The 17,180-nt window shown below is 44.8% G+C and overlaps 1 protein-coding gene across 1 annotated transcript; it reads right to left on the bottom strand.

The window, feature by feature from the left end:
• Positions 1–10,674: 10,674 nt before the first annotated feature.
• CTSL (cathepsin L) lies at positions 10,675–15,974 on the bottom strand. Its single transcript, XM_064437707.1, has 8 exons — positions 15,874–15,974; positions 15,353–15,488; positions 14,877–14,999; positions 14,642–14,797; positions 14,061–14,285; positions 12,352–12,520; positions 11,892–12,009; positions 10,675–11,088 (listed from the first exon to the last, which is right to left on the bottom strand). Exons 2-8 carry the CDS (start codon positions 15,476–15,478, stop codon positions 10,989–10,991), a joined length of 1,017 nt encoding a protein of 338 aa, XP_064293777.1. The 5' UTR covers positions 15,479–15,488; positions 15,874–15,974; the 3' UTR covers positions 10,675–10,988.
• Positions 15,975–17,180: the final 1,206 nt, after the last annotated feature.

The raw sequence follows: 17,180 nt of genomic DNA, 5'->3' as shown, positions 1-17,180 counted from the left end.
AAAGCCACTGATACACCTCCATTTCCTTGCCCTTTCATACATGCTACACTGCCGTTCCTAGCCACCTCCAGCACACCTGGCCTGTTGGTGCCCGAGCGCCACGTCTCAGACTTGACACTGTCTGAGGATATCGGGAATCAGCTCTGAGACTAGCAGGCATTCATTGACCAATGAGAGCAAAAATTATTAATAAAAATAAATGTGTGATTATGTTAAGTGGTAAGGGTTTGGGAACTGGGGGTTAGATTGCTTTAACTATTAGACATCCTGATGCCTTTTAAACTGTCCTGTCTCATTATATGGACATTTCTTTTGGCAACCACCTTGCCCTCAGCAACTCTTGCTCCATCCGCTCATTTTCACCCCTGCTTCATGCCCCCAGCCGTGCTGGTACAAGACTTCATTAAGAACACTCTGTGAATTACATTAGGACATAGGTAGGAGTTAAAAATACTTCTGCCAAGAGATTCCAATGGTTATTTTTAAACTTACAACTATGTTCTATTATTCATAAAGAAGAGGCAGGCTGAATAAAGGCAGACAGACAATTATACAGGACAGGTACTTACCTTTAGGTATTGTTATCCCAGGGGTGAGGATGTGATTTCAGTACTGCTTCAGGTATCAAAGCACTTTTTCTGCAGGTCTTTATCTAGTATTCTTTAAAGCTATAACAGTGACAAATGCCCAGGATGAACAAGTACAGCGTGTACTTGTTTATTTTGTTCCTTGTCATGTGCTTCCTGAACCTTTGCTACCAACAGCAAGACACAAGCAACACTTAAATCCTGGAGAATGAAGAGGAATCAGAAAAAACTGTGAAGGTTTAGGTAATAGCCAACTTGATACTGGTGAATGCAATTGTGCACTCTGACTATGAAAGCTAGTAAATCAGTTTTCCTGCAAAAAAAATATGCGTGCAGTGTACGGGTGCATATATATATGTTTATACATATATTTTTTTATATATATAGTCAGTCTCTCTTTCCCCTGCAATCTCCATAAAGAACTCAAACAGTTGTTCATATCACCAAGTTATTGAGAAACTCTATTGCGTTTTTTAAATTGAAACTTAAAACCAAGCATAATTCGAGGCTAGACTAGTAAGTTAATAATACCAGCACTGCATCAGAAGAAAGACCACTTGTAATCTGGTCCTATTTCCAAGAGGCCAAGAGAGATGATTAAGGACAGAGCACAAACAGGGACTTGGTACTCCCCAGTGTAGCAACAGGGCCTCTTAAAGCAACCACTTTTTAGGGACATGCTGAAAGAAAGTTTGTGTGTGGTGGGTATACACTCTCTAGTCACGAAGGTCTGTGTTCCTGTGAGAGCAGTTAAATGATATATCTGCATACCGCAACATGTCAGTCATTCAGTGCCCTAGTGCCAGCATAACAACACCTGAGTTGCCTTCATTTAAGCATGATTTCACAGCAAAATCTGCATATAATCCAGGCTGCTAGCCTTCCCAGGATTTTTTTCTCCTGAGTTTACACCAGAAGCACCTGTTAGTGGAGGAGCTAGTGCTGGATCACTGATCTGACAAAAAACTGCAGTTTCGGTGGCTGTTGATGCTTAAATGATCATGTTCATAGTTTGTGTGCTGCTGGGTGGCTGGTATCTACAAAGAGATGAGTATCTTCCCTGTACAAACAATCCAGGCAAATCCCAAATGCAGATTAAGAAAGCAGTGACTTTTTTTTGTGTGAACTGTGGATTTTCTTTGCCGGAGTCCCACTTCAACCTACTGCACCTGCCCTGTTTTCCTAAGTACTTACATGTTCTCTGCTATGTCTAGCACAACCCTGCACTGGACTGTGCTAGAGAGTCCTCTGTAAACCCTCAGGAGGGAGTTTAAAGTTTCCTTTCCCAGCACGATACCAGTTCAGACCATTTCTCCAGAGCTCTCTAACACAAACCGCAGGGTGTCTGTGGTGGGGAATCACCACCTACAAAGTCCTTGCGATACTGGACCACAGCTTCCCTTCATGGGCAGCTGCCAGGGTGTCTGAGGGCATCCAGACAGCTGAGAAAACATGGCCTAGCTTTTTTTTTTTTCCCTAAGAATCCAGAGACCATATTTAGTGGTTGGAGCGGTGAGAAAGGGGATGCACCATGAGCTGCCACCAATGCCGCAGAAGGAGCAGGGAAGCTGGTGTGGACCAGTGCTCATGACAGAGGTGCTCTGACTCTGCTTAAGACGATACCTGTAATTAGTCCTCAGATACTCATCAGCATGATAGAAAATTGAAAATACATGGAAACACCAAGTACATGAAGGAACAGACACACGTTTAAATATTAGTTCACGTGTGCCTTTATAACAGTATTTAATGGTTTCTTGATATTAAGTTATTGATAAACTAATGCCAGATTGATTTCTGTTTACTTTTGGAGGAGGATGTGGAAAGGGAAGTACACTACTTGCATTGTACCGGGTATATAATGGACATGGCTGTTCTTAAAGCACTGGTTTCCGACTTACTGCCAAACCTAATTCTTATTTCCAATTTCAGGGCACTTTTGCACCTATTTCAGAAGTAAAATAAAAGCAAACTGTAAACCTGGTGATTTCTGACAACACAACACAGAACCCCCACCATTCTCTACTAAATGAGCAGTTGTTTGCTAATCACTTTGACTGGAAATTAAGTTAGTCTGAACAGCCAGCCGCAGAGAGCTGGCCTTGTGACTGCAATCACAAGACAGGGGATCAGAGAACAGGTTGGGGCTGGCTGGCTTCCCAACACCCTTGTGGTGCCCAGACTGCATGTGCTGCTGTCCCACCAGCCCGGCGCTGCAGGGAGCTGATCCCCGGCCCTCTGCAGCAGGAGCTCATCCTTCCCTGAGAAAGATGGACAGCTGAAATGGAGACACTGTTTCAAACACTGGATCAAATGTGTTCTTGAGCATTTGTATCAGAAGTTGGTGCTTTACTCTGTTTTCCATGAAATGTAGATGCAGGGAGTTTTGTTGTTTTTTTAATAAAGCCAACTGGTATTTCCAGAAAAATCAGGCAAGACTTTTCTTCATTTATAAAACGCAAGCAGTATACTTCAAGCTAATTACAGACAAAGAAAAAGAAAAGAGCTCTTAATTTACATAGATTATACCAACGAGTTAGGCTCATTCTGAGAAAAGGGTGGTTGGTACATATGGAACAGAACAGAGGGATTAACAAGAGGAAAGATGATAAAATCATTAACTCCTTCAAGATTGCAAAGATTAAAATATCTGTTTTCCAGAGATATCCAAGGCCAAAGCGGGGAGCAAAATTAACACAGAGACAGAGGATTTGCACACAAACCGTTACCCAGAGGTACAGAACCCCAGAATTTTTGAGGAGACCAATCCCTTCCTTCATGTATTGTCCATGGACAATACCCACAAACCCATGCATTGCTTCTGAAAACACTTCCAGGTTTTGTTCCTAGCTTTCTGCAAATTCAGATGTGGTTTCAGAATACAGAAGAATAAAAACCTCAAACCATGCACGTGATCTGATTCCACTGAACTGATTTTAATACTTCACGAAGATAGGCCACAGATAGGTTTTCCCACTGAGGTATACCCTGGGTTGCTGCTCTCACCCAATGCAGCGATTTGCATCGTGGTTTTGCAGGATCCTGTTCACTGGGAGCCGAGCAGGTTTCTGGTAGCAGCTTTTGCAGTTCCTGCCACTACAATCAATGAAGAGAGTGTGGTGATCCAGCTTCCAGAGGGTGTTGGCCACGACAGCTATGTACTCACACGTCGATAAACGGAGCTTGGCCCAAGCGTTCTTGTCAGCTGCTGAGCAGATCACCCACTGAATATTTTATCAGTTTTGAAGAGGCACGTCCATGGAGGAGATAATGCACCCGCTCAATTACCCAGTCAGCTGTGCTTGGGCTGAATGCGCCAGGCCAGCCTAATCCCAGCCTGGAGCATGACTGTTCACGATGTCTCATCGACTCAGCATTATGCTCAAATGCACTGTCAGCACATGCCTGGGAAACAAAGAAGTCAACTTCTCCCCAGGCCCAGCCACTGCAGCACTGGCCTCATGATCACATGTACCTCTGATAGACCGGCACGCCCAGCGCTTACTTACCGGGTGACACACTATCTGTGTTTTGCCCTTTTGATTTCCTGGTTTCCTGTTTTGTTTCTGCATAAACAATTTTCTTGCTCTTTTAACAGCCCAGCGTCATTTATTCTTCCAGCACAGGAAGAGAAAAAGGAGACTGCTCAAATGAAAAGGAAGCAGGGAGGATAAATAGAAGGGAAAGGGCCACACAGGCAAACATATATCTGAAATTTAAACTCAGTAAAAGAGAAAGAATGGGGATGTTTACCTTTTAGCTCTGCTGAAGCTACACTGGGAGAAAACAAAGCTAGAGGAGAAGACTGGCCATCTCTCAGATGTACACGCACAGCTGCTAATCAGCCGCACCGCCTCTGGCCGGCAGCCTCACTGCTTTCGGGTGTTTTCCCCTCCCACTCCTCAGCTGTGTGTCAGTTTAGATTAAAAACTCGGTGGGGAGGGAGGTTCTCTTGCTTTTTGCTTTACAGAGTGCCTAACAAAATGGGACTATGAAGTTCATTGAAATATCTGGAAATACCGCAACTGAAATCACACTTCATAATAATTCCTGACAGGCTTCCTGTGACCACAAGTTTGCTTCTGAAATGCTCTATTATATTGTGAGAGAAATGTGATAAACCTCATAACAGCACTGAATCAGAAAACACAGGTCCCTTCCAATTCTTCCTGTGACTAGTGAGCAACTAACAGCAAAACGGCCACAGCATTCATTCTTAACCTCTGCAGAAGGCATTGTAGTTTCTGTATAAACACAGAAGTTTCTTTCAACTAAAAAAGAGTATTATCATAAGTCTCCAAAAGCCAATGCAATTTCACATCACAGCTGATGTTTTCAGTATATATTTCCTATTCCAGAAAAACCCTGCTGTCAGCCAGTGCTTCATGCTTGAATGAAGAAAGCAAACTGGAATACTACTAAACGTGACTGAGCAGAAGGAATGTTAAGAGGACTATTGAGAAGGACTTGCATTCATAATTCTTGCACTGCTGTGCTATTATGGTAAAAGACTGTGGTATGCGCTTGGCCATGCGCATATCGAGCAAAACTGGGCACCTGCATATGCAGCAATGAACGGTTCAGACAGCTCTGTGGGCAGCCCTATCCCAGTTTCTTCTGTGACTTCTTACCAGCCTTACAAACTGATGTATTAGAGATACATTTAGAGATGTACTTCCTTTTTAAGTGGGAAAAAACCACCTGTGACTCAGCAGCTCTGAAGCCACCTTTATTTCATTTGACTTTTGGATTTTCAGCAAAAGTATGTGTGTTCCAAGACATATGCTACAGCCTCAAGGAGTTCTCAACATCCCGTTTCAGCATCAACTTCCCAGATACCCCAAGCCAGTTTGAGTGTCCAACAGCCCAGCATTTCTTTTAAACAGCTTTATGTCACTGGATGCATGCTGTGCAGGAAGCTTTCACCAGTAATTAAAAAAAAAAGAATCACCTTACTCATTAAACCCAGAACTTAGAACTGCAGTTCCTGAGACTGCAATTTTTCCCTAGCAGACACATAAGTTAATAGCCATAACAGCTTCCGAGGGCCCTTGGTGGCACCCCAGGAAAGCACATCTAAACCACTCTTGCCCCAGAGGAACACACATTGACAAAGAACTTTGAAACACAAAGTTAATTCCAGATGAATGCCCAAAGTGGATCAGATGTCACTAAGCATATGGTCAAGCCTTACCAGGCTGGAAAATCATCTCCTCCTTGCTCAGATCTCAGCCCAACCACAAGCTTTCCCTGAAGGCCCTGACAAAGTCAGCCTTACCTGGAACCATCTCCCGAAGGTTGCTGGGGAAGGGAATAGCTCACACTCTGACTTTGCTCCATCTTTGACCACTTGCAAACCAGGACTAAAGAAGGTAAGGTAGGAGGTATCAGAGCTGCACCACACCTGACAGCACCCATTGGTATTTCTAAAACATGTGTCTCCCAGCATCACTCTATTGGGAAAGGCTATTAGGTTTCGCTCAGAAGTACATTTTAGATCTCCTGGAGGTGATGGGAACTGTAAGTGAACAAAACAAGGAAGAAGCGTTTTAAGAAGCAGCCAGTATTTGTTTTATAAATGACTGATTTCATGGTTTGTTTGCCCCTTTACTAATGAAGTTCGGTGGTAGCTCTTCGACAGATACTAGCATGATGGAAACAAAAACTGCTGCAGATATCAAATTTTAAGACCACCGGAAAATAAATCTTCAGGCAACTTAGCATGAAAAAAAGACGTAAAACACAGTCATGTTCCCTATGAAGGTAAGTGAAGGTGGCTTCTTCTGAGGCCTGTAATACATCTAATCAATCCATGGATCAGGTCTCTACCATGTGGGCAACCCTCCCCCTCAGCAAAGTGAAGCTTCAGGTTTGTAGGGGAATAGACAGGGATCGGCGACCGAAGATCACGGGATGTGACGGAAAGAGAGACTCCTCCCCATAGGAGTGGCAGGAACAGGAAGGGCAAGAGCTATATAAGCGTGTGACGCAGCTAAATAAACAGACATTTTGTATCCATCACATTGATGTCTGTGCATCACTGTCCCCAGGGTGGGTAGAGCCCTGTGTCCCAGAGATATGTGGCCCAAGACAAGTTCTCCCACAGAAGCGTACAGCAACAAGGTTAGGTTTCTTGTCTGTTTTCAGATGAGCGTTACTGAGTGTCATCTAGGTTCCATCATGTGAATTGAATCTTTGCGAATGAAATTTTGCATCTGATTATACCCTTTCTTCCAAACGCTTGGGGTGTCCCTGCACTTACCTGAAATTTCACTAGTGATTTGATAAAGCCCTGATTACAGAATAGAGAGAAACGATCCCCATTACTGATTTAATCTGAAACAATTCTGTCTTCAAAACAGTGTATTAGTTAGGTCTTAGCATTTCCTGCTATGACTTCCCAACACAAAGAGTGAAGGGTATTGGGACAGATGGCAAATAAAAATGGGCTGTCAATCTGTTGTATACCTTAATAAAGTGCAAAGAGAACTAGAAAGCAGAAGCAACAGCTTACATTATCACAGCCATCAGGGGATGCTCAATTCCTTGGTTAACAGCCAGAAATTGCAGTTCATCTGGAATATGTAAAAACTGATTCACTAGTATTAACCTTATGAGATACATGGCAGGATTTTTTACTTCACCAAGAAGACTAAGAGCAAATACTGCATATCTGATGTTCGAAAGCTAGAGTTTTTGTCTTCTTGGTTTTTTGAAGTGAGTATTCCCATTTTCCTATACCGCCGGGTTGCCTCAGAATGATACGTTTGCTGAGTCCCCTTATGCAGATCACCAATTAATCATTCACTATGGTAAAACTTCACTGATACAACTCATCACGTTCGCTTCCCAGTAAGGTTTCAACAGAGTGAGATGACAAATATTTTGTCACTGTACTCCTTCAAAATATTTTGAAAATTACTTTCCTGGGCAGATTGTGTTGGGGGATAATAAGCATATTTATTCCACTGTTAGTGTTAGGAAATTGATTTAACATCAACAAAGATAAAAAACAACACACATTTAAAAAAAACTAAATTCTGTTCTACTTAGCAGTCACAGGTAGGATGAGAAAATGATTGGTTTTAAAGGGAAAATAAATTGTTTCCTACCTGACAGTTAAATTAATTTCTCACTGGAGTTTAAAGAAGCAGCAGTTCAAGTGTAAGTGGAATAATTTCTTTTCATGGTTTTCCCTGCCTCAAGAGTACTTGTCTTTAGAAACTCATGACCAGCTACTGATAAATACAGTCATTCACCAGGCAGATCTGAGAAACTTATTCTTACGAGACATTTAGGACAAGCACAGTCTGTCTAAGAAGCACCAGCACATGGAAACCAAATGCAAAAGCTTTTTTTCTTCCCAAATTTGAATAAAACAGTTCATTTTCAGAATGAAGATGAAAGGAAGCAATGACCGAAGAGCTTTATCACTGTACAAAACTGTCATCTACCAGGCATGTTAGTGCCCAAATCACATATTTAGATACGCATGAGTATAAAACCCCATTAACAACAGCAGCTGAAATTTAGAGAGGGCCTCAACAGGGCAGTCTGGATAGGATGTCTTACTGATAATACACATACACTAGTCTCTTTAAAAATAATACATCTTGTAATAAATGCAACTTCAGCTATCAGCAGGAATATAAAACCAAAACAAGCCTGAAAAAAATATTGGAACACAGTCATGAAGAAGCTTTTCTGGGAACAACTCAGGAGCTTTCTGTGTGTGCACACATAACGTGCATTTGCTGTATCTTCAGAAAGGAACAACTTTGAATAGAGATGACACCTTCCCCAACAGGACATACATCATTACGGAATCAATTGCTACTTTATAATAGTAATACTAAAGTAAATGGAAGAAGAAACAGCTCTACAAAAGATAGGGCCTCTGCAGTGGAATCACAAAACAGATTTAATGTAATTCTTGAAATTTAACCAGCTTTAAATTTCTACCAGTGTGCCTAACCGCAACTTAGACAAAATTTTAATGTTTACAATGTCAGGTAAGGCAAATCTGAGTGAAACTGTTACTTAAGAACACTGTGTAAATAATGAGTTATCTATGTGGCCTGACTTACCCTGTCCCCTTCTTGATTATTCCACTCAGAAAAGAGGATGTTCAGCCAGAACAGTCAGTAAGTTTTAATGCATACAAATAGCCATATTATCACATTTTATTTCTAAAAAAGTCTGACTGACACTCTTTTGTGAGCTACATTCCCATTCACGTGCATATGCTTTGGAAAGTTATTTCCTTTTCATTTCTCAACTGTTCATTAAAAATACCTTGTTTTCCCAGCAACTTTTATTAACCTTAGCCTTTGTAACCAAATACCTTTCCCTGCTGGCCCACACCCCCTCTCCTTTTTTCTTTTTTTTTTTTTTTTTTTTTTTGCAGCAGTTCAGGTCCTAGCAAGGCTTTGTACTGCTCTCACCCTGCACTGGATATTCTCATTGTCTTGTTGTTTTAATCAATTTAGAAAACCAGTAACACCCTAAGTGCTACTAAGCTTACAGTAATGTCAGCTTTCAGGAGTCAAAAGTCTTCAGAATGACAGGTTTCTGTCCACCCCCAGTTCTGGGGCAGCAAGAATGAAAAGCAGCTACCGCATGAGGGCCTTATGTACTCACCTCCACGGCAGCACTTTGGTTTTGCCTCCCATTTTAAATGTATAGACCATTGCCATTTCTTTCCAAACATAAGCCTTTAGAGGACCACCAGCTGAGCTCCATATTCATTTCCTATATAGCTTCTGCCAAGCAGTGTAGATGCTCTCCATAACAGGCTTAGCAAGTCAGCTTAATAGCTAAATTCTAACCGGTATTTCTGCTCTGTGGCTTTTTATATAGCCACTGGAACGAGGGAGGTTCTTCCTTTAAAAAAAAAAAAGTTTGTAGGAAGATTCAGGTTGAAAAAAATTCATCTATAAGCAGCACATGGACAGACTCACAATTGAAAGTAGTTAAGTTTTGATTATTCTAGATACCTCACCTTGTTTTTCTTTCAGAGCATTACGAAATGCAGGTTTAAGACTTCTAAATTTTACCTACAACAAGGACATTCAGCTTCTATAACTTGTAGTCCAATCATTCCCTTATGTGCATGACCATCAGATTCAGGAAAGATACTACGAATAAAAACCTATGGGTCCATAAACTCTGAACTGGTGCTAGTTAAGCTGCAGAACTAGCCTCCTTCCTCACCAGCCCAATGCAAGAGCAGGTGAGTCAGAACCTAAAAAACAAGGCAAGTCTTGCCCCCCAGCTGTTTTAAATATTACCAGTTCATCCTCCTCTGCATAAACTACTGGTACCCAAAACACATCTGAACAGTACATAACAGCTTGTCATCATGTTTCAGCAGCACAGACACCTGCAGAGGAGGAAAGTCCTCTCAGAAGGGGAGGTGCAGAGCACAGTGCCATCCGCCATCGAGTCTCCAGAGATTAACAGTGACCCCACTTCACTTTTCAGAGGAACAGCATTCCTCTTCCCCACCCCAGCCAAAGCTGATGTGGAGGGAAGATAGTATTAAATGTATTACATATCTGAAGAAACAAGCTTTCTCTCTGAACAGACCAGGTGCTTTAGGTGTTCCTACTATATCCTATAATGCTCAAAAGGAGATACTTGCTCTAACTATGGAAGTGTGGTACTTTGAGGCACCATAAGAAAACACTGATGGGATGAAAGCTGAGTGGAGATCAGATGCTGCATGCAGGACATGAAAAGACTGAAGATCTTTGTTATTAAGTACAAAGAACCAGAGATGGTATCATGCCTGGGGCACAGGACTAAGCCAAAATTTACTTACATTCTGGGGAGCATGTAGTTTCAAAGAATGAGGGTCAGATTGTCAGTCACTTTTACTTTAGTTGATAAAGACATTTTTCTACTTCACATTTTAAATAAGTTGTGCCACAAATCCTACACTCCATTTTATAACAGCTGTTAGCCATCCCCAGATAGGGCTGCATTTCAAAGACAGGCATGCATACAGGCTTCAGTCAGTAATATGATTTAGGATGCCTATTTGAGAAGAGTCTCAAGTGGAAGAAACACAGACCAAAAAGCCAAGTCATCTGTACACACTGGAATTTAAGTGTTTATTTAAAAAGTAAACCTTTGGGCACATTGCAATTTAAAAAATGGAAAAAATACAAGAATCTATTAGATTACGCAGTCAAAAGCCAGCAATATTACAAGCTGTCTGCATACCAACATTTACATAAATTGAAAAAAGGTGGCATGTCACCAACATGTAAAACATACTTCAGAAATTTTAAAAAAATCAAGTTTACTTTTAAAAGATACAAGTCTACCACATGTCTTAACATGGGTTTAGTCATTCAGTTTAAATCCCCTCTTGCACTGAAATGTTCAGTCTTCAAATTATACAAGTGGATAACTAGCAGCTGTTGCTATTCCACAGTGGTTCTTCCTGTCCTTGGCCATGTAGATATATCCTTTGTCACCCCACTTCTCACCCCAGCTGAAAACAGAAGTAAAAGGTTTGTTTTCATATTCAGAAGAGACTTATTTACCCCACCAGTAAGTTTTTAAATTGAAAAACGCTGCCTTCCACATTTGTGGGGAAAAAAAAAACCAAGATAGCTGCAGCCAAACCAAAGTGCTTTCCAGCAGGTAAATGCATGTTACAGAAGAGGCACCCCAAGCCCACAGAAATAAAGGGTGCAGCCATCCTCTCACTAGGTGGAGACCTTGATGTGCAACTCTGGATTACAGGTGCCTCAAGCTCAGACACTGCTCCTAGCCAACTTAAAGGGAAGACCAAGACTGCCAGCAGCATTTGAAGGTGGCACTCCAGTAACACTGACAGCATGAGACAAGCTCATGTGATGTGTCCTTTGGCATTGATTTATTGTTTTCTCTCCAACCTAGGAGGTAATTCCATCTTCAAAGTTCAAGTGTTAACGTATTTCACACACTGAGTAGTGCTCTGTTTCCAAAAAATCCATTATACCCCCACAACCTGGTTTCCTCCTGCTCCCCTCTGCTCCACCACTTCAGCATCTAGTAGCTTCATGGGCTGTTCCAGTACTGAGCTCCCCTGAATTAACTGAAAAAGCTGCAGAACAAGTTTGCTTTGGGTCTACTTTATTAGGCTGCCAGCAGCCTGAATTTGGCTTAACTTTTTCATGCAAAACAATCTGAGAACACTCTCCTCCAGATATTCCACACACAGATTAATTACTGTTGTCTCCCCCCCACCCCACAAGTGACAAACTCCCCTCCCTTCTCCCCTGCCATCAAAGGGTACAAGACAGATCTTACCTGTTCTTAACAATCCAGTACTTCTTCCCATCTACATCTTCACCCTCAAATCCATAGCCTACAACCAGAACACCATGGTCCAGGTCTTCACTGCTGCAGTCTGGTTCATAGTAGACACCTGCAAAGGCACAAGTCCACATGTGAAAGAAGCTCACTTGCAGGAAACCCTTCCCCCTCACCAGCAGCTTTGTGTACTTCATATTAAATGTTGCATTGACATGCATCAACAGCCTCTTTGGAGTCAGAGAAAGGAGTCATAAGTGACATGTGTGGCAAGTACACACATATGCAAGTACAAAGTGTGGAGAACCCAGACAAGAATTAAAAGGAATCCCGATTATGTCCTATGTCACAAAACCACAGGTTTGGGGTTTTTTTTTTCACCTATTAAACTGAAGGGTAATGCATATTGAGTATTCAAACAGAGTTCTCTGCATGCAAGTTGTGAACAAATCCCCACCTGACTGATAGAACTGGAATGAAGAGTGGCCTGCATCAATAGCAACAGACACAGGACCCACAGCTGCTACTGCTTTCATGAGAGCTCTTTCATGTCCTTGAGGGATGTCAACAAAGCCAGTGTCATTAGCAGCACTGTACTCTGCCTTGTAGTGACAGTCTTCATCATCCTAAATAAAGAAAGCCCTAGTTATTACATAGTTCTTCACTTAACACACAGGTGAGCACAGGAACTACCAGACATTCTGGGACTTTGCTGCCTTGAAAACAAGGGACTGAGGAGGATCCAATTGCTTCAGCAGTGCTTTGACAGGAAAAGAAGCAGAGGGAGAACAGAGAAGCTGCTTTTGACTTTCTCAAAGGTACAAAAAACACCAAAACACAGAGGACAGCAGGGCCCAAAAGGAAAGCTTTACTGGGATGCAAAGGACCATCACATCCTGGAATGCTGCCTTCTTTGGTGGGCAGGACAAACTTCTTTTCAGGGCGGAAAGAAGCCCAGAATGCATTAATGGGCAATGGAAGAAAGCCAAGTATTCATTAATTACAAAGCAATCCCGAAACTGCTCATTGAGCAAGAACTTAAAATCCACAATTTCAGTCTGTCATAGTTTGAAAAACTGTACAGAATAACTTGGAAGTTAGTCATTTGTATTATATGACCTTACATACAGCATTCATATATTCTCTGCTTCTTCGCTTTTTTTTAAACAATGAAGCCTGAACTTTTGGTGCCACAGGCCTTTACCTCAGGAGAGAGGCCTAGTTTGGAAGTCAGGACATGTCAGACAGACTGAAATAAGCAAGATTGATCAGTATTGAAGTGGGCTGCGCACAGATGAAAGGAACACAGTCCACCTCAATTCCTTACTTTTTGTACTCAGCAAGTTAGGCACTTTCTACAACCAACTGTGATCTCTGGAAGAGCCAATATTAGGAAAAAAAATGAGATTACAGTGATGCAGTTGAACAGAAATCCAAATCCCCAAAGACTTTATGTTGCTCACAAAAAACAGCATTGCTATTGCACAGTGATCACAAAAACAAGCTGCACAGAAACAGACTCTACAGTGAGCAGAACTCCAAGTGGTGAAAAGCCCCAGCTACGGGCTCTCAAGTGATACTACAATTTACTACTGCCCTTTTTTCTTCTCATGTCTGTTTAACTTTTGGTAGATCATTAGAGGGATTTTAGAAGTCTGACCATTACCTGTATTTATGGAAATTTAGCCAGAGTTAGAACTTAAGACATTGCCAACAACTGTTAAAAAAAAAAAACAAATCACACCAGCTGCAAGAATTAGCTGGCCTATGGGCAGCCACCCCATAATAGCTCAGCAACAGGAAGCCAGATTGCACCCCTAGGACTAAGCAGCACTGCTGACAAGGGCTGGGTCCTGGTTTGGTGTGTCAACCAAGATAAGGCATGGATGGCATCCTTAGGAGGGCAGCAATGAGGGGGAGGAATAAAGACATCTGCTCTAGTTTTTCCAACTGGTCTGGTAAGATTTTGACCTCAAAGACCAGTACAGTATGTGATCCCTGCTGGGACTAGCAGTCACTGTAGTTTTCTCAGGAAAGATGGAACAGGAAGAACAGATGTACTGCTTATTACTTAGGCATTTTCCTTTCTAGGTATGAGTTTCCCAACACAGTTTGCCCGCACAAAAGACGTGACTCCTGCAATACAAGTTCAGCTATTCCACTAACCTTTGCAGTATATGGGTAGGATTCCTCCGAATCAATTCCCCCATTATCCTGCACATACTGGAAAGCCTGGTCCATGAGACCACCATTGCAGCCTTGATTCCCTTCAGGGCGAGAGCAGTCCACCAGATTCTGTTCACTCAGCGAGACAAGTTTGCCAGTTTTTCTGAAGTGCTGCCCTTCTAGAGCTCCCGTTGTGCTGAAAGCCCAGCAAGAGCCACACTGACCCTGAAGCAAGCAATGAAATCACAAGTTACAAATACAAACAGATGAGGCAATTATAGTTCCCTTACCACTGATCTAAACATGGGAAACAAAAGCCACAAGACCAAATTCAGTTTCGCACTCCTAGCATGTACAAGTGAGAATGCGACAGCCTTTTCAGCTTTTAGACATTTAGTAGAGAACCCCTAAAAAATCTTAAAGGGGAGTACAGCAATTTTATCAAAATAGCACTTAATTTAGTAACCTTGCACCGGGCTTCTTTAAAGAAGGCCACCTTTTTTTTTTCCTCTATGGAAGTGGAGGTAGCATTCAGGAAAGTGGACCTATAACTGATCAAAAAATCCACCATCAGAGAATACCTGGTCTTTAACTGGAGTTACATATCCCTTCTCTCTCCAGTCTACTGATCGTGGCACTTCCAGGAAGTTGGGCTCAAGAAACTGGGATCCTCTGTACTTCCTTTCGGACTTCTTGTGAACATAGCCATTCATCAGCTGTCTGAACTCCTCAGTTGTCTGCAGAAAATTGAAGACATGTAGTCACCATCTAACGCACCGCTGATCAGGCCTGCGTGTTTCATGCCTCTGTACATACCATGTCACCAAACTGATTCATCCCCAACTTGTAGCTGTGCTTTCCTAATGTGTGATCCAGATTATGGAGTTCAATCATTTTCAGATTCTTCTCCCACACCATTCTCCTCCAGCTTTCCTCTCTCTGAGGGGCCAGAAACAACACACTTCAAGCAGGCGGTTCAAACAAAGTTCACTTGCACAGTAATTCGCTTTGTTACGGATTGTACACTCGGGGAAACGCGGACTACTCGAACGGGAGGTCTGAACGCTGTTCAAGAGATCGTCTTTTCGCCACCCCCGTAACAAAACCAGAGAGTGCAGGTCAGCTGCGCCGATGCCCACGCAGGGGAACGGCACCCGGGAAGAGGAGGGTTATCCTTCCCAAGCGCGGACCACAGCCAGCGTTAAAACAAAGCCGACATGACTCAGCTGGCAGGGCCCAGCCGAGCCCGCCCGGCCCTGGCCGCGCCGAGCGCCTATCCCCCGGGCGCTCACCTCATGGTAGTCCTTGTTGTGCCACGACTTCCACAGCCGCCAGTGGCCGTCCAGCTCGGGGTCCAGCCTCGGGGCGCCGAAGGCCAGCCCCACGCAGAGGCAGAGCGCGGTCAGGCACGGATTCATCCTCGCAGATCTGCCGGGAGAGGAGGAGGAGCGGTCAGACAGCACAACGCGCTGGCAGCCGCCCTGCGCTCCGCCGCCCGGACCGGGGCGGGGGGGATGCCAGACCCGAACCAAGCCCACCGGCCGGCGTGTGTGCCCCTGCGTCCGTCCGTCCCCCCCGCTCCTTCAGAGCCGAGAAGGGCAAACTGCGCACCCCGAACTCCTACGCCGGCCGTCCCCCTTCCCCGCTGAGCCCTTCCCAGAGGCCCCGGGAACCGACCCGGCCCCTGCCCGCCCCCGCTCCCGGCAGCGGGGTCCTCGGCCGCCACCGTAAACAAGCCCGGGCGGCGGGGCCGGGACGCGGGGCGGGAGGGCGGCGGGCAGCCTCCCGGGAGGCAGCCCCTCGCCCCGCTCACCTCGCCCAACCACGCACAAATTTCTCGCCTCCCCCGCCCGACACCGCCGCCGCTCCCCGCCGCCGCCGCTCTTATACCCATACCCACCGCGGCCCCGCCCGCCCCGCCGCGCCGATTGGCGGCCCCGCCGGGCCTCGCCCCGCCGGGCCGCGCCGCCCGCCGGGGCCTGGGCCGCGGCCGGCGGGGTGCTCCATGCCGGGGTGTCTGCCGCCGGCGTGCCCACGGCCCGGCTGCCCACCGCCGGGGTGCCCACGGCCGCCCGAGGGGATCCGGCCCTACCGCCATGCCGTCAAATCGGGGCAGCCCCAGCGGCCGTGAGCTCCTGAGGACGATGCGGGGCCGCCCCGGGGACATCCTGCACTGCCGACTCCGTTATGTTGGGCAATGTTTGTCTACATGTTTATTATGAGTGCTGGCGGGCTGGAGGTAGTGGGAGCACACTAAGCCGGCTGGAGTTCAGCCTAGGGAGTAATTAAAGCTGGCAACTAGCAGACTAAAGAGGAACAAAATCTGGAGGGAAAAAGTGAAAAACTATGGCGAGGTGCTTGCAGTTGCAGACCCAGCCCTGTCCCCGTGTTCCCATCGACGGCTCTTGCTTAGGCCAGGCCAGCGAGGCAGCTCCTGTGCCGCGCCCACGGTCCCCAGCCCTGGGCACCTGGCAGCCCACCACACCACAGGCCACCCAGGTGGGCAGGCATGCCTCGGCACCCCATGCCCCCTCGTAGGGGTGGCAGGCCATGCCGCAGCCACCTCCTACCCGGGAGAGCTGCTGCCACTGCAACTGGGCTGCAGGTTTTGTTAAACGTGGCAGGTAGGGCACAGGGCAGGTATGAGGGGGCATCTCCCACTGGGCAGGGGCCCAGCGGCATGGCAGTTACACCAGTACAAGAAACATTTCCAGGGAAGTCCTTCTTATTCTCCCGTAACTTCATATCTGAAAACTTATTTTTTCTGCCTCTGGACCCGAGCCTGGTAAGAGTCAGGTATTTTACCACCAGCGTGGCTAGTGTTTTTATGCATAGCATCCAGTAATATTTACTGGAAAATACTGTTTGTGACACTGAAAGTGTGTCAAAGAAGAGATATTAAAGTATTTACACATGGACTTGGTCCACACCTAACCAGGAGTAGACAGACTTTGATTTTTGACAGGGAACTTGCCTCTAGTAGTAGAATAACTGCAAAAGCTGTGCGATGTTTCCCCCTAAGCTCTTGTAAAGCCAGCATTGCGGATGGCCTTAGCTTGCAAACCTGAAAGCACGTATTTGGAGTGAAAAAACAAGGTTTGTAGACTGTTGCACAACAAC

Source organism: Phalacrocorax carbo, chromosome Z (assembly GCF_963921805.1).
Source record: "Phalacrocorax carbo chromosome Z, bPhaCar2.1, whole genome shotgun sequence".
Classification (NCBI taxonomy): Eukaryota; Metazoa; Chordata; class Aves; order Suliformes; family Phalacrocoracidae; genus Phalacrocorax; species Phalacrocorax carbo.
The sequence above is the reverse complement of the archived record's forward strand: the minus strand, read 5'-3'. Positions and strand labels throughout refer to the sequence as shown.

Bases quoted from the DNA above. Each gene is read 5' to 3' on its own strand.
- CTSL (XM_064437707.1), bottom strand. From the start codon at position 15,478: ATGAATCCGTGCCTGACCGCGCTCTGCCTCTGCGTGGGGCTGGCCTTC. The intron at 14,286-14,641 runs GTATTCTCTGAT...TGCTTGCTTCAG, and splicing joins TAACTCCAGTTAAAGACCAG to GGTCAGTGTGGCTCTTGCTG. The intron at 11,089-11,891 runs GTAAGATCTGTC...TTCTGTTTTCAG, and splicing joins TACTGGATTGTTAAGAACAG to CTGGGGTGAGAAGTGGGGTG.